General features: G+C 40.0%; 1 protein-coding gene across 1 annotated transcript in view; it reads left to right on the plus strand.

Moving 5' to 3' along the window:
* The window catches only part of ACR (acrosin), a 20,070-nt gene extending 950 nt beyond the window's left edge, over positions 1-19,120 (plus strand). Inside the window, exons 3-5 of the mRNA XM_027854370.1 lie at positions 218-501; positions 17,508-17,653; positions 18,308-19,120. Coding sequence (XP_027710171.1) covers positions 218-501; positions 17,508-17,653; positions 18,308-18,625 — 748 coding nt within the window. The 3' untranslated portion in view covers positions 18,626-19,120. The remainder of the gene's footprint in view (positions 1-217; positions 502-17,507; positions 17,654-18,307) is intronic.
* Positions 19,121-26,260: the final 7,140 nt, after the last annotated feature.

A 26,260-nucleotide genomic window follows, 5' to 3' on the forward strand; every position in this document is an offset into this window, starting at 1 on the left:
CTCTCTCTCTCTCTCTCTCTCTCTCTCTCTCTCTCTCTCTCTCTCTCCTCTGTCTCTCTGCTTCCCCTCTGTCTCTCTCCCCTTCCCCCCAGCTCTCTTAGATCTTCAGGAAACTAACCTGGAGATTCCTCAAGAAGGGATGTGCCCTTAATAGATGGGGGTGGGGAGGGAGGTAAGGGGCTAATCTGGTCCCTCATTTCACTGGCTGTCTCCTCAGGGACCTGAGTCAGTGGCACCTGGTGGTTGGTGTACGGGAGGTACAGCGGGCAGGAGCATCCATCCCTGGCCCCTTTGCACAGGAGCGGAGGGCAGTCCATATCCTTCTCCACGAGCAGTACAACTCTTGGAATGAGAACAATGACATCGCTCTGGTAGAGATGAATGAGCCTGTTTACTGTGGCTACATGGTCCAAACTGCTTGTCTACCCCGGCCTTCAGATGCTCCGGTCAGGGACTCAGAGCCCTGTATCATTGCTGGCTGGGGATACAAAGAGGAGAATGGTAAGCCAGAGATGGGGCTTTGGGAGGGGGCAAGTTGTAGAAGTCACTGGGAAAATGAAGTTGAAAGGGTTATGGGGTTGTAGTAGCTATAGGGGATATTTCAGCGGCTGCAGGAATTATCAAGAGTCATGGAGGGGTGTCAAAGGCATCTTAATGAACCATGGAATCTCATGTAAGATTCTGGTCATCATAGGGGCATTACTGGAAGGGGATCATGGGTAATGGGAGAGCACAGACCTCATAAAGAGACCCAGGGAATCATGAGGGGATCACAAAGGGGTCATGGGGATACATATTACAATGTCATGGTCCCCACTCATGCAATCTTTGAGTCTTCTGGGTCTGGGCCAGCTGCCCAGGTGAATTTTTCTTGTGGATTCAGGGATAAGTCATCCATCCTTCTTCTATTCACTCCTTCTTACCAAGGCACCATTTTTCTATAGAGACACTGCCCTGAAACACATTCTTTAATCAACCGCTTCTTTGGACTTGACCTTAAGATAAATATCACCAATCTGAACTCTTCTAAGTATTTACTACTATGTCAAAGGGTGTGTATTAAAAGGTGATCTCAGTGCCTGGCTCGCAATTTTCCCTTGTCCCCTATGTCAATCCCTCGCCCATTTATATTAATGTTCCTCAAAAACCCTTACCTCCCAGCTCCTTAATGTACTTAACTCCCATGACCTAAACTTCTGCAGTATTTGCACATAGGTGGTTGCACCCTTAATTTCCAACATCATAAGTGTTCTGCTTTATGATCAAGAACTCTGAAGTTGGGACTTTTGGGTCATGTGATTAACAAGATGGAGGACTAGACATTTTCTCCTATCTCCTTCTTAACCATCTCAAAAACAAATTATGTGCCAAAGACAAAGTAACTTCAGCTGTTTCTATGATTTAGGACACCTAGGATCCAAAAGAAGGTTAAAAAACCAAAACAAACCACGAACTGATGCATATCCTGATCTTACTCAGGACCCCTCTCCCACCTCTTACTAAGCTACTATCAGTGAGGCACAAGAGTGTTGCAACAGAACCTGACCCCACGTCCCATCAGTGCTGTGGAGATCTCACCTTCAGGCTGATAGCCATAACTCTGGGGCAGAAGCTTTCTAGGGTTACAGAGCCAGCACCATGATGGACAATGGTTTAAACTGCGAAACATTTCTGCAGGAGAATCAGAAACAGAAGGAAAGGGGAAGGATGAATATCTGGGCTTGAAATATAGCTCAGCACCCCACCCCACTCCACCCCTCCTCTTAGAGCCTAGGAGATGCAGACTGCACAAATCAGCCCTATAGTACTAGAGCAGCAGCTTTCTGACCTGCTGGTGCCAAGATAGATAACTGAGAAACAGAGGGAATGGGACAGAACACTTGATTGTGTGTGTGTGTGTGTGTGTGTGTGTGTGTGTGTGTGTGTGTTTGTGTGTGTGCGCACTGTGTGGCACTCTGTCAGGTCTGAGGGAAAGAGCTCAGCATATAGATGGGGCCAGTTCTATTTCCTCCAAAAGTCAATTGTGGCAGAGACCTAGCCTGGTGAGCCATGAATTGCCCAGTGTGGGAAGATGAGATGATTTGAAATCCAGGCCCCAAAGAAACCACAATTAGAGGCGAGGAAATTAGATAGTGAGCAATAGGGGAAAACCCTGAAATTACCAAGGATCTCAGAAAGAAGAAAACTCAAAGATCTTGAACATATTTAGAGAAATCAACAAGGAAAATATTAACAGCAGAAAGAAATATGGCTTCTAAATTTAAGAAATGAGTTCAGGCATCTATGAATAAATATTGTCAAACAAAGGAAAATGATCTGACACTCAGAGACAGAGGATCTTGTGGAATTTGAGGAGAATATGGGATCACAATACACTGTTAATAAGTGGTTTAAAAGAGAAGTGAGAATTATGAAAGCAGAATTTATGGCCTGCACAGCAAAAATAATGGGAAGAGCAGAAAAAGTGGAATCTGAAATGACAAATCCTATCAAAGAAACAAAAGAGAGAACAGTAGATTGGAAATGCAAATATACAGAAGTGAAGGACAACCTAGAAGGAAAGAAACAATAAAGAAATTAAGAGAAAATCTGGTCACTTTCCATGCAAGCAAAACCTATCGATTTCAACGATGGGCTATAGAGAGACAACTTAAGCGTCATAGGCCTTCCAGAAAAACATTATAGGACAAAAACTCTTTTTTTTCAATTTTCGACATTTTTATTTAAAGTCTTGAGTTCCAAATTCTGTCCCCTTTTCCCCCCTTTCCTTCCCTCTTCCCTGAGATAGTGAGCGGTCTGCCATAAGTTATACGTGTTCAATCATGTAAAACATTTCCACATTAGTTATTTTGTACAAAAAGACTCAAACAGAAGAAAAAAACAAAAGGGAAAACATAACATGCTTCATTCTGTATTCAATCAATATCAGTTCTTTCTCTGGAGGCAGATAGCATGCTTCATCATAAGTCCTTTGGGATTGTCTCAGGTCATCGTAATGCTGAGAAGAGCTAAGTTATTTCCAGTTCTTTAGTGAACAACATTGATGTTACTGTGTACTAAGTTCTCCTGGTTCTATTCACTTCACTATACATCAGTTCATGTAAGTCTTTCCAGGTTTTTCTGAACTCACCCTGCTCATCCTTTCTTACAGCACAATAATATTCCATTACCATCATATACCACAGCTTGTTTAGCCATTTCCCAATTGATGGGCACCCCTTCGATTTCCAATTCTTAGCCACCACACAAGAGCTGCTATAAATATTTTTTGGTCGAAATCTCTTAACACCATTATATAGGAAAATAATAAATGAGAACTGTGCAGAACTTCTGGACGTAAAAAAATGAAACGCCTATTAAAAGAATTCACAGATTGCCATCAGAAAAAACCCAAGACTGCAAACTTCAAGACACATAGTGGTTGAATTTAACAATTCAGTTCAGAAACAACAAATTCTGTAAGCAATCAGGCGAAAGACATTCAAATACAAAGAAAAGGAAATTTAATTAATTCAAGACTCTTGTGCATCCATCGGAAAACACAAAAAGGAATGAAATAATGTGTTCTGAAGAGCCATGAAGTGCAGGATGCATACCAGGATGACTTACTCTAAAAATAGGAGCTTAACCATAAATGAAAAAAGATGGACATTCAATAATAAAAAGACAATTGAAATGGTCTTAGAAAAAATCCCCGGACCCAAAGAACTTATTTGCTTCTTGAATATCCCAGACGACAGAAATGCAAAAGGGATGAATGAATGTAGCAGCCAAGGACAACACCAACAGAGTGACAGCAAAGAGACCAGGAAGAGATTCCTTTCTAAGTGAACACAAGGAGACCGAAATGAAAGCAGAAGTCAGGTGGGGGTAGCAGCAAAGGGTCTGGGTCTTCATGGACACAACTCTGCAATACCCTGTCTATGGATGAACCAATGTTTTTGTGGAGCTATATTATAAAATTTCAATTCAATTCAATAAACATTTATTAAGTGTCTAGTACATTCCAAGTACTTTGCTAAGTGCTGAGGATACAGCTAAGAAAAAGAAAAGTCCCTGCCACCAAGGAGCTTATAATCTAATGGGGAAGACAATGCAGAAAAAGAAGCTGGAAAGTGGGAGTGGCACACTAGGAGATACTCAGTGTGAGGACATCATGTTCTGTGGAGTGCAAAAAGAGATGCAGATGGACAGTGGAGAGTCATATGGAAAGTCCAGATTATCCCCTCTACAAAGGAAAGTTTTGAGAAAGTAGATGAAAGGGGAGAGGGGGAGCCAGGGAGTAGAGGTTAACGTGTGATGTTCTTGAGTCAGATTGAGTGTTAACAAGGAGGTGATCCCTGTAGTCTCAGGAAGAGAAAAATATGCAACAGAGCAGGAGAGGAGGAGGTAGGAAAGACTAAAAGGGGGGAGGTAGGAGGGAGGCCTTGCTTTGGTAATGGAAGGGAATTCCACTAATGAGTGCTTCTATGGGTGGAGATGTCCTATGAAGGGAGATGGGGATCTTGTGCTGAATATGGTTTAGAGGATTTGGTGCTTGTCCTACCTTGTAGTGAGGAGAGTTGGAACTCTTAGGGGCAACCAGTGCCTGGGAGAATGGGAAAGCATGGACCCAGGGAGGAAATATTGAGGCAAATGGAGTAACTAGGAGGAGGCTATAGGTCAGCAATGTGCTGCATGATCAGGCATGTGTATGCACGTGGGGAGATTCCTACCACTGGGCAGCACTTTTTCGGTCACTCATAGAAACTGACTTTATTCTGGGAATGAGGCACAATAGAAAAGAAGAATCCACAGAGGGAGCTCTACAAGGTGGCAGCAGAAGCTGTCTGGGGTGGGGGGGTGGAGTCTGGAATATCTACCTTAGAAGTTTTGATTCCATGAGGAATACAGAGAATAGAGAATTATAGGGGTCATGAACTGGAGAATGAGGTCTAGAGTAGACAGAAAGAGAGGATGGATAATGAAGAGAGTGAGAGAAACCCTTTCTGGAAAGGGGCACAAAAATAAAATTTAAAAAATTAATGAGCAGGACTAGTTGAAGGGGAGAAGAGAGGGGAGAATCTATTTGAATGAGAAGGAAAAAAGGGAAAAGAGTGAAATAACCAGATAAACCAAGGAAAGAAAAAGGATCTAATAAAGCAAAAAACCCAAAAGGAAAGAGATAACTAATGGGAGAAGAAGAGATTGGAGGGAAGGGGAAAGAGAGACATTGGGAATAGAGCTGCCTTAAAAAACAATAAGCTAAAGTAACTAAAGGAAATATAGTACTGTTTTTACAATAGAAGAGGAAAAAATCATAATTTGAAAGAAAAACCTCCAATGTTAGAGACAAATGGAGAAAAATATAAACATAATTCTCATAACTTTAAATGGGAATGGATTAAATAACCCAATAAAATGGAAAAGAGTGACAGATTGGATGAGAAAACAAAACCCTACAATCTGTTGCTTATACAAATCACATTTGAAAAGTGAAGACGTAGACAAAATAAAACTGAGAGGATGGAAAAAACCTGCTATGCAGAAATGAATCCCAAAAAGCAGGAGTCACAATTATGTTATCTGACAAAGCAAAAACAAACATCTGAAATACAAAAAAGGGATAAAGAAACTATATTATGCTGAAAGGAACTGTAGACAGCACACCAATATCAGTAATAAACTTTAATGCTCTAATTGCCTTAGCGCATAAATTCATAAAGAAAACATTAAGAGAGCTACAAGAAGTCATAAACAGTAACACAATAGTGACAGAAGACTTCAATATTCCTCTCTCTATTTTGGATAAGTCTAACAGAAAGGAAAACAAAAGGGAAAATATGGAACTGAACAAATTGCTAGAGAAACTAGAGTTTCTCTAGTTTATGGCTGCATCTAAATATGACAACAAAAGAAAATACATATTTCTCTGCACCACATGGAACTTTTACAAAAATTAGCTGTAAATTAGGGCACAGAGACACTGCAAACAAATTCAAAAAGATAAATAGTTAAACACATTCTTTATAGACCACAATGCAGTAAAAATAGTTATTTGTTCAGGGCCTAAAAACAAAAGACAAAGACCCAAATAAAAATTTAACGATGAAATACTAAATAATGAGTGAGTCAAAGAACAAATCATAGAAACAATTAATGATTATGTGAAGGAAAATGATAATGATAAAACAACATGCCAAAATTTCTGGAATGTAGCTAAAGCAGTACCCCAAGGAAAAAACAAACAATAATATCCATGCAAACATAACATGAACAAAATAGAAAAAGAGAGGATTAGTGAACTGAAATACATTTGAAAATTAGAAAGCCAACAAATAAGCACACTTAAATTAAGCACAGAGGAAGAGATTTTAAAAATTAGAGAAGAAATAGACAAATTTAAAACAAGAAAAGATAGAAATGACAAAACTAAAAGCTAGTTCTTTGAAAAGACTAATAGAATAGATAAACTTCTAGCTAATATGATTAAAGAAGAAGAGGGTAGATAGTCAAATCAATAAAATAGCAAATGAGTGAGATGAAATCAAATCAAAATGAGAAGAAATGAAAAGGATAATTAGATCATATTACACACAGTTATTTGCACAGAATAAAAAAGAAATAGAGAAATAAATTCAAAAATATAAAATACTCAGACTATCAGAGGCTGGATACAGATCTTAAATAACCCAATGTCAGAAAAGGAAATAGATCTAGCTGCAAAGGAATTACCAAAAAAACAGGACATCCTGTCCTTATGGATTCATGGGAGAATTCTATCAAACTTATAAAAAATAATTAGTACCAATGGTTCACAAATTATTTTCAAAAATTGAAAAAGAAAGCATCCTACCAGAATTGGTTTGTGAGACAAATATAGCTCTCATACCTAAACCAGGGAAGGATACAACACGGAAGGAAAGCTATAGACCAATTTCATTATTGAATATCAACTCAAAAATTTTAAATAAAATTTTATCAGATAGACCATAATGACTTATCCAAGAAATCATTCATCATGACCTAGTGGGATTTATAGCAGGGGTGCATGGGTGGTTCAACATTAGGAAAACATTCAACATGATTAATCATATTAAAAACCAAAACATCTAAAATCACATGATCATCTTAATAGATTCAGAAAAGTCTTTTTTGACAAAGTGCAGCACTCTTTTATGCAAAAAACTTTACAAAATATAGGCATAGAGGAAACCTTTTTTTTAAACATCAAGAAAACCATTTATCTAAAATGAAAAGCAAGCATCATGTTCAGTGGGGGTACACTAGAACGTTTCCCAATAAATACAAGAGTAAAGCAAGGATGCCCACTTTTCCCATTGTTTTATATAGTTCTGGGAATGCTAGTAACAGCAATAAAATGAGAAAGAAATGAAAGGCATAAAATAGATAAAGAGGAAATAAAACTGGCCCTATTTGCTAATGATATGAAGGTTTACTTGGAAAACACTAGAGAAAGTAGCAAAGATACTAATTGAGATAATTAATAGCTTCAGCAAAGTTGTAGGCTACAAAATAAACCCTCAAAAATGAACTCATTCCTAGGTAATAATAACAAAACCCATGAAGCAAAAATAGAAAGGGAAATCCCACTCCCAATAATTTCAAAATGCATAAAATATTTGGGGATCAAACTCTTAAAGCACAAAAAAACTTGTACAGATTCAATTATAAAGTGCTCCTTAAAGAAATAAAGAACAACTTGAATAGCTGAGGAATATGCAGTGCTCATGGCTAGGCCATGTCAATATAATAAAAATGACAATATTACCAAAGTTAATCTATACCTTAAATGCTATACCAATCAAATAACTAACGGAGTACTTTATAGTACTTGATAACACAATAACAAAATTCATTTGAAAAAACAAATTCTAGAATAACAAAGAAAATGATAAAAAGGAGAAAAGATGAAGAGGGAAGAACTGTTTTAGACTTTTAATTATATTACTAACAAGAAATCATTAAAACCATCTATTATTGGTTAAATAATACAGAGATAAGTGGAGCAGACTAGACCCACAGACCATAGAACTTGATAACCCAGTGTTCAATAAATGGAAAACATAAATTACCTAGGGAAAAAGCTTATTTGCTAAAAACTGCTAGGAAAAGTGAAAAGCAAGTTAGGCAGAAGTTAGGCTTAAACTAACACTTTATACTATATTCCACAATGTATTCTAAATGGAAATGGAACCTTGATCTTAAAGATCATTCTGTAAAACAATTAGAAGAGAAACAGATCATATGCCTTTCACAGTGATGGGTGAGAGATGTATTCCTGTCTAAACAAGAGATAGAGGCAATTACAAAAGATAAAATCAATAACTTTACATGAAACTGAAAAGTTTCTTCTTAGGCAAAATTAATATACCTGGGATAAGAAGGAAAGTGATAGGGTGGGAAAAATCTTTGTATCAAATTTATCTGATAAGAGTTTGGTATCCAAGAAATATAAATAATCATATATACATACATATATTTTATGTACATGTACACAATATACATATAGAATAGCTATTCCTCAACAGATGAGTGGTCAAAGGATATGAACATACAGAACTCAAAAGAAGAATTGTAAAGTATTTACAATTACATGGAAGAATTATCTAAATCACTAATAATGAGAGAAATAAAAATCAAAACAACCCTGAAGTTTCACCACAGACATTGGCAATAGTCAATGTTGGAGGGATTGTGGAATGACAGGAGCACAAAGACATTGTTGGTAGAACTGTGAAATGTTATAAACATTTTGGAAAGCAATTTGGAATTATACAAATAAAGTGATTAAGATGTCTATACTCTTTGAATCAGAGACTCCATTACTGATCTTATTATATCCCAAGAAAGCTAATGATAATAAGAAAGTCTTCATACACACCAAAATATTTACAGCAAAACTTTTTGTGATATCAAAGAATTGGAAATAGATGCCCTTCAATTAGGGAATGCCTAAAAATTGTGGCATGTGAATATAATGGAATCTATCTATCTATCTATCTATATACATATATATGTAATGGACTAGGAATATAATGGAATATATCTATATAAATAATTTGTGAATATAATGGAATTATATATATATATATACATGTATAATGGACTGCAAGAAATGATGTGTGAGAAATAGAGAGACATGGAAAGATTTATATGAACTTACACAGAGCAAGTAAGCAGAGCCAAGCAAACAATATAACAATTCAAGGTAAATGGAAAGAATAATTACACACCAAAAAGCAAAAGTAAATATATAAAAATTATAAAGATGAAGCATGATTTGAATGAAGAAATATGGGAAAATGCCCCCAACCCACCCCTTTATGTAGGGGGGAGGCCCATAGATGTTACACATTGCACAAATTTTGGACCTTTTCCAATGCATTCATCAGTTGTGCTAATTTTTTTAAAAATACTATTTATCACATGGTCTGGGAAGGAGAGGAGAAAGAATACTTAGGATAACTATGATGATGTAAAAAACAGAAAACATCAATAAAAGCTTATTTTAAGAAAAAGAACACTGAAATTCCTTCCCCTACTCATCATTTCCCATCATTCTATCTTTCCCTCTCCCTTGCTCCTCTTAAACCTTTCTTTTCTTACTATGATCCCTAGTGCCTTCAGCTCTTGGTGCTTTCAGGCTATCATCACTTTCTCTCCTATCAGATTATTTTTCATCCACTTTGTATATATATCTTGTATGTACCTAGTTATTGTTGTTTCTCCCATTAGAATGCACACATTTTGAGGGCAGGGACCATATTTTTGCCTTTCTTTGTATCTCAAATAGTTAGTACAGTTCCTGTCACATAGTGTCTTGCTGAATCCAGTAATGCCATGTTTATGGCATTTTTCTGATTTTCCATAGTGTTACCCTGATTTAACCCTGTAAAAAAAGATAGCAAGGTTTGGGTCATATAGTAGCCTATTCTTAATGAAACCATGTTGGCTTCATCCTTAGTGATCACTGCTTCCCTTTCTAAATATTCTTAAACCATCCCTTCAATAATATATTCAAGACCTGCCAAAAATCAAAGTCCAGTGTCCTGACCTCTATATGCTGAAGATTCCATCCTTTACGCATCAACAATGACTAACCCATACACCTCTCTCTTCCATGTTTCTGAGCATCAGAACCTAGCCCCCCCCCCCCACACCATGAAGGATACTTCTAATGAGAAAGAAATAGGCAGGTTTCCTCCAATTTTCTTCTAGATCAGTTCACACATCTTTAAGCATATGTGACTGAGAAATATAGAAAAGAGAATATTCTATGGTATCTATTTCTTCTTGATTGAAAAAAAAAGTTGGAAGCGGAACTAGACATGTCGCTCAAGGCTCTCATTAAGTATGATGTGTTGAATGTATATCTTAAAATCATAAAAATTCGATGTCATATTTCACCTTAGAGATACATTTTGTCAATGATACATTAAGCATTAGCTTCGATGGAGGTATACACACACACACAGATATGTGTATACACACACAAATATGCACAGATTCATACATATACACACACAAGGCCTGCCCTCACTCAGGAAACATTTACATAAGGCCCTCACCATCATTACTGAGGATGTCCAATGCAGAGCCCAAATAGAAGAGTCATTCTCTAAAGGTGATGTTTATCCGAATGCTGCTATTTATAGAGTTGTGATATATCCCGGGTTTAAGAAGGGGACAATATCTATTCAAACCATAGCTCACAAGATCCCACCAATGCTTAGAGAGTCCCCATGTACAGTAAGGTCTGTGTATGGCAAGGGCCATCCCCTTGTCTGTAGCATGGGTATATCACTGTGTGATTTGAAGGGGGACAGAATAGATATCTCTACCCTCTTCTTCCCCCACCCTTCTCTAAGGGAGACTTTCATTTCTGCCAGGAGATGAAGCAGGAGGTTGGGCCCAGAGGCAGCCTACTATGCTTTCTTCAGAGGGAGAGGGGTATTAGGCTAGAAGTATAACTGCTCCCTTAAATATTGTTTGTCTAGGGGATATGATTGGGTTCCATCTAAATTCTGATCACTTTGTCATTCTTGGGATTGGAGGACCCCAAGCTCTATATCCAAGGCTTGACCCCTTTCCCACCAAATAGCAGTTCCACAATGAGCATAAATAGAGAACAGCAAAAAATCTGTTTATCCAAATCATAGCAAAACAGAAATCATAGAAGGTACACACAGGAGAACACAGATCAGACAATACAAAGTGATTAAGCTCTCCCATTGGGAGTGAGATAATTCAGGTTAACCAAGAGAGAGTCCTAGATCTCTCTCACTGGGAAACTCCCTGAGGTCTTTAGAATAGCAAGCCAAGATGGGACATGATGGAGACTGCCTGCGACTCCTCTCACATCTTCCCAGGATCTTTTCTTTTTTCAGTAAGTGGAAGTGGGGTTGGCCTTTCCCAGAAGTGCTTGAAGAGTCCCAAAGAAGACTGGATGAGACCTGCAACTCTTTCACTCACCCAAACTCCACCCTACCCCCCAAGCAGGGCAGGGCATTCATCTCCACCAATAAGGACAGAATCCCATACCAGTGAGCTTAGGGACCCATCACACATGGATTTTGTGTGTGTGTGTGTGTGTGTGTGTGTGTGTGTGTGTGTACCAGAGAATACGTAAGTATAAAACAAAAGACGTTCCAACAACAGAATTCCAACACCAGTAAAATACGTAGCAAGAAAGCTGTCCCTCCGTATACATGGTGTCGCACTGTATTTCTGGCTACCATATCCACTACCCATTGAGGGGGGAGCACCCTTGAAGGGTGTGTGTGTGACTGGGGAATAGGAATGGAATGGTGCACCAGAAACATCCATGGCCAGACCAGCTAGGTGTCTGGGGCACTTCACGCCTCCAGCGCTGTAGAGAGCAGACAGTACTCTGATTCTTTCACTGATGCTGCTTCCTCTGTCGCTCTGTCCTCTGTCACAATGTTTTTCTTTGCTCAATTCCCAGGCATTTAAATGATGTCTGTGCTGCTGCTGCTGCTGCTGCTGGGCAGGCTCACAGACTTCTGAGGAGCTGCTCTCTGCTCCCACCTATTGGTCTGTGGTAGTTACTCTTCAATGATTATCATCAACTGCTTTCTTCTACCACCTGCTGGACTGCAGCTGCTAGGCAGCCTTTTCCTGAGGAGAGAAAGCTAAGGTCTTTAAATCATAGTTTGTTAGGGCATTGCAATCACATACAACCTGGTTGGCCACAAAAGCCAGGAGAAGCCCTTAGGCTAAGATTAAATTTATTTATGCAACTTTTTCCTCTTCTTGTTGGACTGAAGCTCCCAGATCCTAGTCTTCTATCTGACTTAGGGTTAGAAAATTCCTTTCATACTCTGTCAAAACTTGGTATTGTTGGATTTCATTCTTTTTGCATCCTCTATCTGGAGGACTTCATTTAGCACTCGAAAGAATCTCTGTGGAACTTGGGTGAGGAAATTATTTTCAACTCCAATAATAACCCGATTACCATGTAAATCAACCAAAGTCTAGGTGGACCTAGTGGGGTCCTGACTCAGTACCTTCTGACTCAATTCCCATGTGCTACATCGCTGCCTTTGTTATGCCTTCTCAGTAGCAGCAAAATGACTGGCTTTCCTAGGCATATTACCCACATTATCAATTAATCAACAAGGATTTATGAAGTGCCTACTGCATGTCAGGCATTGGTCAATACTGGAGATATCAAGACTTATAAATAAGAGAGTCCATACTTTTTTCAGTGAGCTTCACTTTCTTCGGGGATATAACTAGAGTTTCATCTACCAGGTTATAACTTCAGCTGGATGGATAGCCTTAGAGTTATTTCATCAACAGATGTGTCTTGGGCAGACCAATCAGACTAACAATGAGGTAAGCCCAGGATACCACAGCAGTAGATTGCTTCACATCCTGGGAAATTGTTCAGCACTTTCTTTTGATTTTAAATATATGTTTTTATTGATATCTTTTATTTTGACACAATTTCCCTTGATATCTCTTCTCTTACCCCTCCCAGGGAACCATCATATAATAGCAAAGATTTAAAAAAAGAAGATGAGGAAAAAAAAGCAAAACCAATTAATACATAAAAGATTTGAAAATGAGGCTATGTTTCAAAATCATGGATTCTTCTCCCTTCTTCCTCCTCCTCTACTAATTCTGTCATCTTCTCACATCTTTTATTTGAAACCAAGACTATTCATTGTAATTAATTTTCAACTCTTTTGTAATTGTAGTCATTGTGTATGTTGTTTTCCTGGCTCTGTTTACTTCATTCTGCATCAGTTCATGTAAATCTTTCCACGTATAAGAGATGTGTGCATGTGAGTGTGTATGCGTGTGGTGTGTTTTGCCCAGGTAGGTTATGTGTGCCCACATGGGTCATTCTAGATGTGGCTTACAGGCAGGTAAGACTGGACATCTCTTCCCCCCACTCTTCTCCAAGGGAAAGGAAACTTTGATTTTGGCTGAGAGGGGAAGCAGGAGATTGGGGTCAGAGGCTGGCTATACTGCTTTCCTCAAAGAAGGGTATATTGGGCTAGAATTATATCTGTCTTCTCTCTTAAATGTTGTTAGTCTAGGGGAAGTCATTTTGAGGTCTAAGCTATGCTGCTGATCACTATCTCTCAATGGGGAAGAAACACCCCAAAGTTTCTGTCTTAATTACTCTCCCACCAAATGTCAGTTCCATAATGAGCACACATAGCAAATAACAAGTAAACCCATTTATCCAAGTCATATCAAAATAGGAATTAGAGAGAGTATACATATGAGAATATTTACCAGCCAGTACAGGGTGAATGAGCTCTCGCAGTGGGAGTGAAGTGACTCAGCTCGGCCAAGAAGGAGATTCTCAGATCTCACCCAAGGGGAAATTTCCTGAAGTCTCTAGTGTAGTGAGCTGCAGAGGGGACATGATAAAGGTTTTCTACTGCACATTAGGGCTTCCTGGAGACTTTCTCTCTTCAGAATTCAGAATGGTATGTTCTTTTTCTCAAGGTAGGAAGTCAAAAGACCAGGATATTTCTTCAGCTTCATGTGACACATGCTTTCTATATCTCTCATATTAGCCAGTTTATAAAGAACAGTAATATTCCATAACATTCATGCACCACAGTTTGTTCAGCCATTCTCCATCCAATAGGAGAATTTTGTTTCCAATTATTTTGTTTCTAGTTCTTTTGCTATTATGAAACAAGTGCTGGTGCATATGGAGGTTTTCTTCTTATCAATGACCTCCTTGGGATATGTTTAGCAAAGGAATCTCAGGGTCAAGGGCATAGACCTTTTAGGGAAAGGTGATAAGCATTTATTAAGCACCTACTATTTGCCAGGCACTGTGGTAAGTACTTTTACAAACATTTCCTCATTAGCTTTTAGTCCCCTTAATGCATAATTCCTAATTGCTTTCCAAATTTGTTGAAGTAATTCACAGCTCCAACATCAATATGTTCAGGACTTTCTTTTTCTTTTGTCTTTTTTTTTTTTTTGATGAGGCAATTGGAGTTAAGTGACTTGCCCAGGGTCACACAGCTAGTAAGTGTCATGTGTCTGAGGCTGGATTTGAACTTAGGTCCTCCTGACTCCAGGACCAGGGCTCTATCCACTGCACCACCTAGTTGCCCCCAGGACTTTCAATGATACCAAACTGTCACAAAGGACCTTACTGAACCACCAGATTTTCCTGCTGTTGCATCATACCTACAAAGTCTCTAATTCAAGTTGTAGATGACACCATGCATAGGGCAGTCATCAGAAGACTACAGCATATCTCAGGCCTGAAGCACCAACTGTCTCTTGGACAGCTCCAACTGGATGTCCTGCAAGCAACTCCAACTTAACAGGTCACAAACAAATGCATTGTCTTTCCCTTCAAACCCACAGCTTTGCCAAACTGCCCTATTACTAATAAGGCTCCCACTGTATTCTAAGTCTTAGCTGTGTGACCCTGGGTAAGTCACTTCACCCTGTTTGCCTCAGCTTCCTTATCTTGCAAAATGAGCTGGAGAAGAAAATGGCAAACCACTCCAGTATTTTTTTCCAAGAAAACCCCAAATGGGGTCATGAAGAGTCAGACATGACTCAGACAACTGACAAACAAATGTATGTATGTGTGTATGTACCTAGTTACTTCTTGTTCCCCTCTCATCTCCCCACCCATAAGAATGTACTTTCTTTGAAGCCAGAGCTTGTTTTTCCCTTCCTTTGTATCCTTCAGGACTTGGCAAATGCCTGGCACATAGAGGGAGGGCTGAATTTGCATGTGAGAAGTCCTCAAAAAGACTTACCTCTTCAAGGACTTGGATGATGGGAGAAGTGGGATGGACTGGTTATGTAGTGAGAGGCATGACTGCAAATGGGTAGTTTGGCTAATGCTCTGGTATCCACATGAGATGAAAAGCATCGGAGGAAGGCCTCCAGTATATTGGATTGCCTATGGAGGATTTGCCAAGAGGAACATGGGTTAGAGGTGCGTGGAGGGATGAACAGACTAGGTTGGGTTAGTATTTATCCTGATGGAACAAGCACTCACCTTGATGCTATCACAGATCCACTGAAGGATTAAAGAGGCAGATGGAGTCACACCAGCTAGAGCTTTGGCTTGGGTCAGTATTGAGTAGGAACATGAACTCCTGCTGATTTGATTTCTGTGTTAATAGCCATATACATTTTCATTTTGTTTTTGTCAATAGGAAATGTTTTAGGTCTTTCTTAGAAACTTCCTCCCAGGAAATCTTCCAAGATATCGTCTGAGGGGGGCAGCCAGGTGGCGCAGTGGATAGAGGTCTGGCCTTGGAGTCAGGAGGACCTGAGTTCAAATCTGGTCTCAGACACTTGATCACTTCCTAGCTGTGTGACTCTGGGCAAGTCACTTAACCTCAATTGCCTCACCAAAAAGCAATATATGTATATATATCGTTTGAGTGTAGTCCTATTTAGTAGAAAGGACCAGGTGCTATCAAATCAAATTCTTATCCTTATTTTCAGTTTATAGTACCCAAGAGCAGAGAATGCTTTGGGATAACCACCATCAATTCTCTCTGGTTTTCTGTGAGCTGGCTGCCTCCCTCTCCATGGTTGTGTCCTTTTGTGGATAATGATGCTTGTTTCACTAGAATGACAGGATTTTTGTAATATGTGGATTACCCAGTCTAATCTCATGGCTTGCAATGTTCTACTCCCCGTTGGTTTATCCTTTTCCTTATAGTCTCTCACTTCTAAAGCTTTTGTATAAATCTTTAATCAGAATATTAGGGATGAATAAAGTAGTAACATTAATTCACCCAGTGCAGCAAATAGTAATAAACAAACAACTCTTCCAAAGGGGCCTGAAATCTGTGCATGGCCTAAGGGGGTCCTCCTCCTGATCCTGCTGTCCTGATCTTCACACAGGTTCAAGTAGCTTTAAGGGCACGTGAAACAGGCTAACGTTTCCTGAAGGCTTTTGTTTATCTCTTGGGCTGTGGTGTCTACTGGGAAGTTCCTGGGAGGTGCCCAGTGTGTAGAATTAGGGATGGGGCAAAGCTAACAAGTTCAGAGGAAGGTGGGCACAGGACTGGGGCTGAATTGGGTGGGATAGGGCAGGAGAGGTCCAAGGAGAGGGACAGGAGAGGGGCAAATATAGGGTGGGGAGGAGATATTTAGTGCTCTTGACACTCCTTAGAGGACTAGACTCATTTTTGAGATTCCTCCTAAGTACTTTCATTTCGGTCTCTTCTACACGGCCCTGACCTAGTCATACAGCGAATGAGTTCCCTGAGTTGCTGCATCAGTTCTGTCAACCACCCTCTCTTTTTCTGACCGGCTAGTATCAAGTGTGACTGATTTCAAACCGTAACGTAGAAGCCTCTGCCCTGGATTGTTGTGTGTGTGTGTGTGTGTGTGTGTGTGTGAAGCAATTGTGGTTAAACGACCTGCTCAGGGCCACATAGCTAGTAAGTGTCAAGTGTCTGAGGCTGGATTTGAACTCAGGTCCTCCTGACTCCAAGGCTGGTGCTCTATCCATAGCTGTCCCACCCTGAATTTTCTCATTGCCTGAGGGTCCTTTTCTCTTCAGCATTTCTCCATTCTGTCCAATAATTCTGAGAGCAGAGACAAGAGTCCCTCCAAGCCCTTTTAACTTCTCGCCAATCAAAGAAATGGGTTGTACAAGTGTTTAGTGTGCCCAGAGGACAAGCAGGATTGTGGGACTAGACAGTGAGGCCAGGGGCTCCCCTCAGTTGTCCAGGTGCCCAGAGTGTTTGATGCCGTCTTCCTTGCTGACCCCACAAACTCTTGGCTACGCTTTGCCTTGGCCTTAAAGAATCACATTCCATGCCTTTTTGTAAAGGTGTGGGGTCATGGAGAGTATGGAGAGCTGTAGGGGATCCCAGAGGTTTGAAAGGTTGGGGGGGGGTCCCAGAGGCTGGCCAAGGGTCATGGATTCAGAGCAGATTTGGGGATCACAGGAAGTCACAGATTTTGAAATGGGGTGAGAATCTTTGGTGACCTGTCTGGCCAGAGCACTCTGCCTGCAGCTTTGCAGCCAGCAGCTATACTACAAGAAGCAGAGGTGAAAATCATTAGTCTGGAAACATGCAACGGGACTGAGTGGTACCACGGATTCATTCACTCGAGCAACCTGTGTGCTGGCTATCCAGAGGGTAAAATCGACACTTGCCAGGTAACATTCCTCCCCTGGGCCCTCAGGTGCTTACATCCCTAAGCCCACCCAACCATGACCCTGAGATCCCAGCTTCCAGTTAACCGAGAGCCTTCTGCCTAATTCTAACATGAATTTTACCTAATGAGCCTCTTCTCTAGTCATTCATATAGCTCTGTGGGAGGGCTGTGGGCAAGTTGCTCTGTACGCTCCTTGTCTCACGAGGACCAACATACCCAAGGACCCTCTTCTCCATAAGCTCACACCTGGACATTTTTTTCCCCAGACCCAGGAGGTTGAGTCTGCTGGGTCCTTTATTCCATGCTCAGTACCTCCCTTTGCCATGTAGACCACTTCCTGAATGCCCTGGCATCTCTCCAGTCCCAAATTAACACTCAGGATCTTGTCCACAAGTGCATGTTTGTGTGCGTGCATGCGTGCGTGTGTGTGTGTGTGTGTATGTGTGTGTGTGTGTCCTGAGGTGTCAGTGCCCTGGTGATTTAGGGCACTCGTGTCCTGAAGGAGTAGTGCCTGTGTGTCCTAAGAGCACTGTGAATGCATGTTCTTAGAGGACAGTGACTGTCTGAGCTGAGAGGACCCTATGCATGTTGGGCAGGGAACAAGAACCATGAGTCCCTGTAACAAGAACTGGGACAATGTTTCCCTTCTATGCAGGGGGACAGTGGCGGGCCACTCATGTGCAAGGACAAAAACAGTGACACCTTCGTGGTGACTGGCATCACCAGCTGGGGCACAGGCTGTGGCCGGGTGAAACGGCCAGGGGTCTACACATCCACGGGGAGCTTTCTGGAGTGGATCGTATCGAAGATCGGAGGTGATCCCACGCTTAACACACCTCCACCAATCGAGAACTCCATATTAAAGCCTCGTAGAGGGAGACTAGGGAGAGGGGTGGCTCCAAAGAGTAGGACTTCTTTCATTCGAGCAAAACAGGACATCCCCAAAGGTAAATGGGGCCCCTTCCTCCTTTGACCTTTCTCCATCTGTCCCTCACCCCCAAGGAGGAAGGGCTGTGGCCCGATCACAAGCAAGAGTTTCCAACCTTACCTTTCATTCATGCACATTTCTAGTGGGGATGCTTAAGCACTCTCATGGTCATTTTCTCTCCTAGTCTGTCAACTTCCAACCTCATTGGCTCTATTTCTTTAGCTGATGTAGGAAGAGACATACCCAGTTCACTGTCCAATATGTTCTGTCATTTTCCCTTAATGGCTACCATTTGGCCTAATATTTCCCTATAAATGGGCATCCTTTCCTCTAATCAGATCAGACCATGGGAAGGAGAGGAATCAGTTGTGTGGCCATAGTTTGCCAAAGCCCCATGGCTCTCCAAACCAGAACCCTTAATCCCACTTCTATTTTTCACTTTTTTGACAAAATTTCCCTATGGAATTCCTATGCTCATCCTCTTGTTGACTTATGCCAACTGTACTTTCAAGTGCAATATATTTCTCTGGTATGAGCTGACTCAAGGAATACACTACCACATTCACTGCTAATAGTTCAAATCGGGCTGTTTATTGGGTAAAGTATATATGCGGGAATGCAGATTGATTTTGCCACAGTTGCCTCCAGAGGCCCAGATTCCACAACTCTGGAATAGATAGGGGCACAGTTAATGTATCAACAGAGCTTTTTACAGGCTGAGACATACAGAGGCTCTAGGAGAGACCAGTGTCTCTTAGTTGAAGGTGAGTACGGAGCTGGACTTTTTATACAATAACCTTCATGAATCAGTACAAATGCATCAGTTCAGTTCATAGAATCAAGAAACGACTCCATAAGAAACACAAATTGTAGCATGAATAAATACAAATCATTGTGAGTGGGGTTGGGGAATACTATTACTTCTAGATGGTATAAACCCAAAAGCAGGGTTAGGGTAACGTACAAAACAGCTTAAAATCATGATACAATCATAGGGATAAATTGAAAGTTGACAAAATGTATAGGATTGTTGAACTCCCAATCTGCTCAGACTCAATTCACTCATTGTTACACTTTGAGATAAGAAGATGCTCTTACAAGCAGCCAAGAAGAAAGATATGTCATTTAACAGTGATGTGATGAAGAGATTTTTTTTTTCAAAAACTGAGAAATGATACAAGAAGCATGAATGTGATCTACTAAAGCTTAGGAGATAGAGGACATCATCCCCAAATCCTTTCCCCAGCAAAATTAAGCATTCTTTTCAAAGAAAAAAATGCAGGCAGTGAAAAGCATAAATGAACTGACAAATCTATGCCAATAAAAATCCACCCTAAAGCAGTGTTTGACATACAAAGCCAAGAAGGGAATAATAGATGCTTTACAACTATGATTAACTAGTTTTCTTAAGGCAATCACCATAGGAGGATTAAAAACAATGTTTTGATTAACAAGTGAATAATTCAGATGGGCTGCCAGGAGGAAGAGGGAGAAGAGAAGAGAGGTCTCAAATGAAGCCCAGATAACTCCCAGTTGGTAAAGTTCATTTTGGGTGGTATAGCACAAGAAGGAGGGCGAATAATCTCAGGGCAAATGAGAGGAAGGTAATTTCAAAGCCTCGATGCTATCTCACAGTGAGGAAGAAGGGAATAATGGTGGTAGTTAATGAAAAGATTGTACTATTTCCCCCCAAAAACCTTAGTTAATATAAAATATAGGCACCATGTCTACTGTTTTGTGTGTGTGTGCATATTAGGCTTGGAAAAGGGTTTCGATTTAGAGGAAAAGTATGCCAGAGATCATCAATACAGCTCCATTTTAAAGATGAAACTGAGTTTCACTAATGGAAAGTGACTTGGTTAGGGTCTCATGGAGGGAGTAATTGCAGAGTAGGCATTGAAACTCAAATTCTGTGACTCCAATTTTAATGCTTTTTAGCCCCTATTTAAAACTATATCATGCTGCCACCTCAGTATTCATGAATATAAGGAAGTGAGATAGTATTTTTTTTTTTTACAAAATGAATAATTTGACAAAGTATAGGATAATTCAAATTATTATTATCTTGAATATATATGGATTTAATCCACTTATTAAAAGACAAAGGCTTCTCAAATGGATGGAAACAACCCAACAATATATTGCCTACAGGAATCACACCTAATGCAAAAAAGGTACTCAGAAGTTTGAGAGGATGTTATTATATGTCAACATTTCCAGATCGCTGAGAACTGCAGCAGTGGCATCAGACAAAATTCAAATTAGAAAGCGTTAAGAGAGAAAAAGTAAAAGTGCTCATCCAAGTGAGAGAATAGCATTGAAGAGGCAACCTACTACGGTGCAAAGAGCACTGACTTAGAGTCAGAGGATTCATTTTGGGTCCTGGCTCTGGGACTTGTTATCTCTATGACTTTGGGATAAATTCTCGATATCTCTTGGTCTTAGTGTTCTTATCCGTGATGTGAAGGGGTTGGGCCAGATGTTCTCGAAGTTTCTTTTCAGGTCTAAGTCTTCTGGTCAATATAAAAAAATCTGTGCACTGGAAAAAACATTGTTCAAAATAATTAGAAAATTATCAGATTTTAAAACCTCACTAATAGAATATGAGAAATGAGATAAAGAAGAAGTAGAATCCAGAGATCTGAGGAAATTGGATTTGATAATATGTGGAGAACAGAATGGGAAAAAGAATGTTTAAAAAAATTCCCACCAAACATTCATGAAAATCGCTTGTATTCTAGGGCACAAAGGAATTATGAATTTAAAAAGGCAAAAATATTAATACTACATTTTCAGATAAGAATGTAATGAAATAAAAATAGTTCTCAAAGAAAAAAGCATAGGGCCTACATGGAGACTATAAATGACTCTTTTTGAATAATTCTGGGATTAAAGATGAAATGAAACAATAAAAATTATATATGCCGGCAATATAAAACTCATCAAAACTTACAGATATCACCACAGCAATACTCAGAGAAAATATGTTCCAGAATGGTTATATTAAGAAAAGAGAAAAAGAAAATGAAAGAAATTATAAAATGAATAAATTAATATGCTAGAAGACAAAACAAATCACTATAGGATGCAGGAGGAAGTAGCAAAATAGAAAATAAAGGAATGATTGAATTAATAAAGAGAACCAGAGGCTTTTTAAAAAGACCAATAAAAATTAACTTAACAAATTTAATCAAAGGAAAGAGTAAAATCCAATGACAGAAATGATGAAGGGGAAGCCACAAAGAATAAAGATAATTTTCAAAAACGAATATGCTGATATGGACCAAAAAATCAGAATATTTAAAAAGATGAGTATTGAAATGTATATAAATTATCTAATTTGAAAAACTAAGAAATAGCCTGAATAACCCAATCATGGAATTATCAATTTAATAGGGCATTAATGAGTTTTGCAAAAAGGTGTGAGGACCAGGTAGATTCACAAATGAATTCTATCAAGCATTCAAAGTACAGGGGCAGCTAGGTGGCACAGTGGATAGAGTACTGGCCCTAGAGTCAGGAGGACCTGAGTTCAAATCTGGTCTCACATGATACTCACTAGCTGTGTGACCCTGGGCAAGTCACTTAACCCCGATTGCCTCACTCCCCCCCCCAAAACATTCAAAGAATAATTCTTATTATACAAATTTTTCAAAAATGGAAAGAGACAATAGCATTCTACTTAATTTGTTCTGGGAGGCAAATATAGTCTTGATCCCCAAACCTGGCATAGATAAAGCAGAAAAAGAGTGAGTCCAATATCACTAATAGTTTGGGGAGGGAACTGCATCTTTGACTTCATTGAAAGAATGAACTCCCAAGTGGAGCTATCCCAAAATAACAGCAGTACCAGCTTGGTATATTTTAGTCTTAGAGAGTTGTTTAACTCTATTATTAATGTGTACCTGAACAAAAAATATAGAATCAAAACATTGGCGAATAGAATAGAGTAATATGCATAGATATTATGTGGACGTAGGATTTATACCAAGAATCCCAGGATGAACAAAAAGGATTGCTCATTATTAGGAAAACAATCAGTTTAATTAATGAATTTTCAAGGATCCATAATTTTATGGGTAAATATTCCTTTCACTGAGGGGGAATACAACTTTTCTACTACTCATGGATTTTTGTTACCAGAATTCATTGCCCTGCGGCAAGCCCAACAATAAGTCCCTCTGACATTAATGAGACTGGTCATCAGAAGATAGGTTATATGTCAGACCTGTGTCCAAGGCCTTTCTAGCTTCTTGGACCTGCTGGTACCTTTGAGAGTCCAGGATGACCCCTATACCACGAGCAGGCATCAGAGTTATCATCCCTTGTGAAGCCACTAGCCTCAAGTTGAGTTCAGATACTGGGCTTCCAGAGGGCATCTGGCTACTGCTAGTCTCAGGGTTCTAGATAGTAAGCTTGAAGGAATGGGTTTCAAACACCACTGATCATGAGCCCCTACTGGTGTGCTTCCTTAATGTTTTGTCAATGGCCTCAGTCAATTTTTTAGCAAAGGTATTTACTAAGATGGTAATAACAAGATTAGTTACAAAAACATTACCCCTCTAAAGATTAGTTCACACTCTCACAAATAACATATAGGGTCAATGCAGTGAGTATGCACAAAATACAAAAGTAACGAGGCACACTTATAGATAACTCACAACCCCTGCTTTCTGAGTCTTCATGGAGTTCTCCTAAGCTATAATTTTCTTTGGATCTGAAGTCAGTGCCTTTGTAGAGTCCATAGATGATATTTCTCTCTGAGAGGTCACTTCCTGAAGCTGCCTTTTTTTGGGGTGGTGTTGAGAGTTGACAGGATGACTCACCATTGACAAGAGACATCCAGAGTGACTGGCGAATATGCATTGTCTTCACTAACTTTTGCCGAGAGGGTCAGACATTCCTGCCTCCTTCCTAATTGCTGCAGGGTAAAGATGCCCAAGTAGCTTATCTACTCCCAGGGTTAAAGGAATAATATCCCCTCTGCTCTGGCCCCTAGGGTCACTGACATCTAATGTGCAGTCTTGGTTGATCTGGCTTGCACCTTGTTGGGGTACCATGCTACATCAGGATCAGAAAAAAGTTTAGGCTTGAGCCTCAGGGGGCTAGGTTATAGGATGGCACTGATCATGCCACTGCTCTATGCTTTGTTTTTATATCCATAAATAGTTGGCTAAGTCATATCTCCCTTGACTGTATAAGGCATGAAAAGAAAAACCTTAAAAATCATATGATTATGGAGAGAGACACTTTTATAAGATATATATATATAAAAGCAACTTCTGGCTTTCTGGAAGGGCTGCTGGCTCTTAAAACACATCTGTAGTATTTTTAGTGCCTTCCTGAGGCTTATTGTAAATTCAACTCGTATTTCTGGGCACCACCTATTGGGTGAAAGGGCATAAATAGAGAAAGGGGCATGAGTGTTTTCCCCAGGCTTAGATTCCACAGGAGGTAACAACCATGGGCAGACACACTGTACCCTGAGGCAAGGAAGGGCTGAAAGGAATTCACTCATCCTCACATAAGAGTAGGGGAGGACCTTCTGTTGAGAGGAATGAACAAATATCAGTGTCACAGCTTCCTGGCCAAGGGGCCCTTGTGTGTGCCAGCCAAATGCAGTCACCAAGCAGATTCAAGGCAGCAGATGCTGCGTTGACTAGTCCTGACGCCTGCAGCCATGGGGAAGATCACCATAAGTTTTCACCATCACCTGCAGTGGTAGGGAGCAGTAGCAGAGGGAAGGCATTCAGGAGAGCATTGCTGTGCCCTGGGAGGTAGAGTTCTTGGTCCTGCTAAGAGGCCCCAGGGGCCATCCGAAGGGCAATCCAAGAGCCATTTATGGGTCCTGCCTCATCTGTGAGTAGAGTAGGTGCAGTCTGGGCCTCAACTCATACATTTCCCTCACATGAATAATCTTAACACACATTCATTTTTCGCACATTAAGGAAGGTTTGTTACTTGAGTAATAACCCAAGTAACATGTAATTCTGTGGGGGAGCCCAATATTTGGGAAACCAAAAAGGTTTTTGATAAAATATACCCATTTCTGTTAAGAACATCAAGAAACATGGGAATAAAAGAATTTTTCTTTAACATATTAAGAAAAGTATTTAAAATTACGGGTTAATTTTATGTGTAATGGAGAATCATTACAGACCTTCCCACTAAAGACAGGGCTTATGCAACAACCCTTGTCAGCTTCCCCCATTACTATTAAGCATGATTCTAGCTATCAACAGTAAGACAAGAGAAAGACATGGTAGCAATGAGCAGCAGCAAAGAAGGGGTTAAGGCATCATGTTTTCTAGATAACATAGATGCTTAGAAAATCTCTAAGACTCCACAAAAAAATCCAAATGATAAATAGCTCAGAGCAGTGGTTCTTGCCCGGGAGTCTGTGAATTCAATTTTTATATACTTTGAAGATTACATTTCAATGTCTTTGGTTTCCTTTATAATACTGTGTATTGTTTATGCATTTAAAGACACAATTCTGAGAAGGGCCCTCTAGCCCAAGGTTCTGTGACACAAAGGAATGTTGGAACCACTGCCTTGGAACAAAAACCCACGGCGTAAAGAGCATCTATTGTCCAGGCAATGGGATGCAGAGCCTCCCACCCGCACTAAGTTTCACTGAGGCAGGGAGGTGACTCGAGTTCTCAAAGGCAAGGCCAACAGAGCATAAGCTATGGTAGGTTCTCCTTTTGGAGAGCACCATAGTTCTAGCTAGTATTTCTGTGAAGATACCTCAAATATGGCCCCTGAGGAAGCCTCCTTTTGCTTTCTGAGAACCAATCCACACAAATAAATAGAGAGCTTCATTACGAGTAGACTGGCCAATGAGTGGTAGATTTACCCCTCCCCACCCAAAGCAGCCCATGACATGGAAATTGCAAACTGAGTCCAATTCCTACGTAGGCCCCCTTTGCTTCTAGCAGAGTAGGAGGATTTGAGAAGAAAGTACTAAAGATCACACCAGTTTTAGACCATCCATTGGCAACTGTAGGGCAAGATCTTTGATCTATGGACAAGTAATAAATAAAATTTAGCAAGAAAGCTGGACATTAAGTCATAGGACCGTAAATTGAAAGCTGGAAGGGACCCCAGAAGCCATTCATTCTAACACTCATTTTAGAGAGGAGGAAACTGAGGCATAGAGTCAGTCTACTTGTCCAGGCTACTAAGTGCTGGAGGCAGAATTTGAACCCAGTTCTTCCTGATCCCAAGTCACGGTAAACCCATAAAAGTCACTGGCATTTCTACACATCACCAACAAAAATGAGAAGAAATTGGCAGAGAAACATCATAGTGTCAAAAATGTGTCAAATACTTGGGTATTAACTTATCAAGGCACACATGACCTTTAAAAGACACCACAGACTTGGGAGTAGCTAGGGGGTGCCACATTGTGCAGAGTGCTGGGCCTGAAGTCAGGACGACCCGAATTCAAATGTGTCCTCAGACATTTAACTAGATTTGTGAGCCTGGGTAAGTCACTTGACCCCATCCGCAAATGGTTTTAATAACAGCATCTATTTTCCAGAGTGATTGTGAGGATCAAATGAGATAATTATTGTGAAGTGCTTAGCATAGTGTCTGGCATGTGGTAGGTGCTAGCAGTTAGCTATTATTAGACTTAGGACAATACAGGAAAAATGGTGGTAAAAAACATGTATG

The sequence above is a fragment of the Vombatus ursinus genome, unplaced genomic scaffold, assembly GCF_900497805.2.
Source record: "Vombatus ursinus unplaced genomic scaffold, bare-nosed wombat genome assembly UNPS02010394.1, whole genome shotgun sequence".
NCBI lineage: Eukaryota > Metazoa > Chordata > Mammalia > Diprotodontia > Vombatidae > Vombatus > Vombatus ursinus.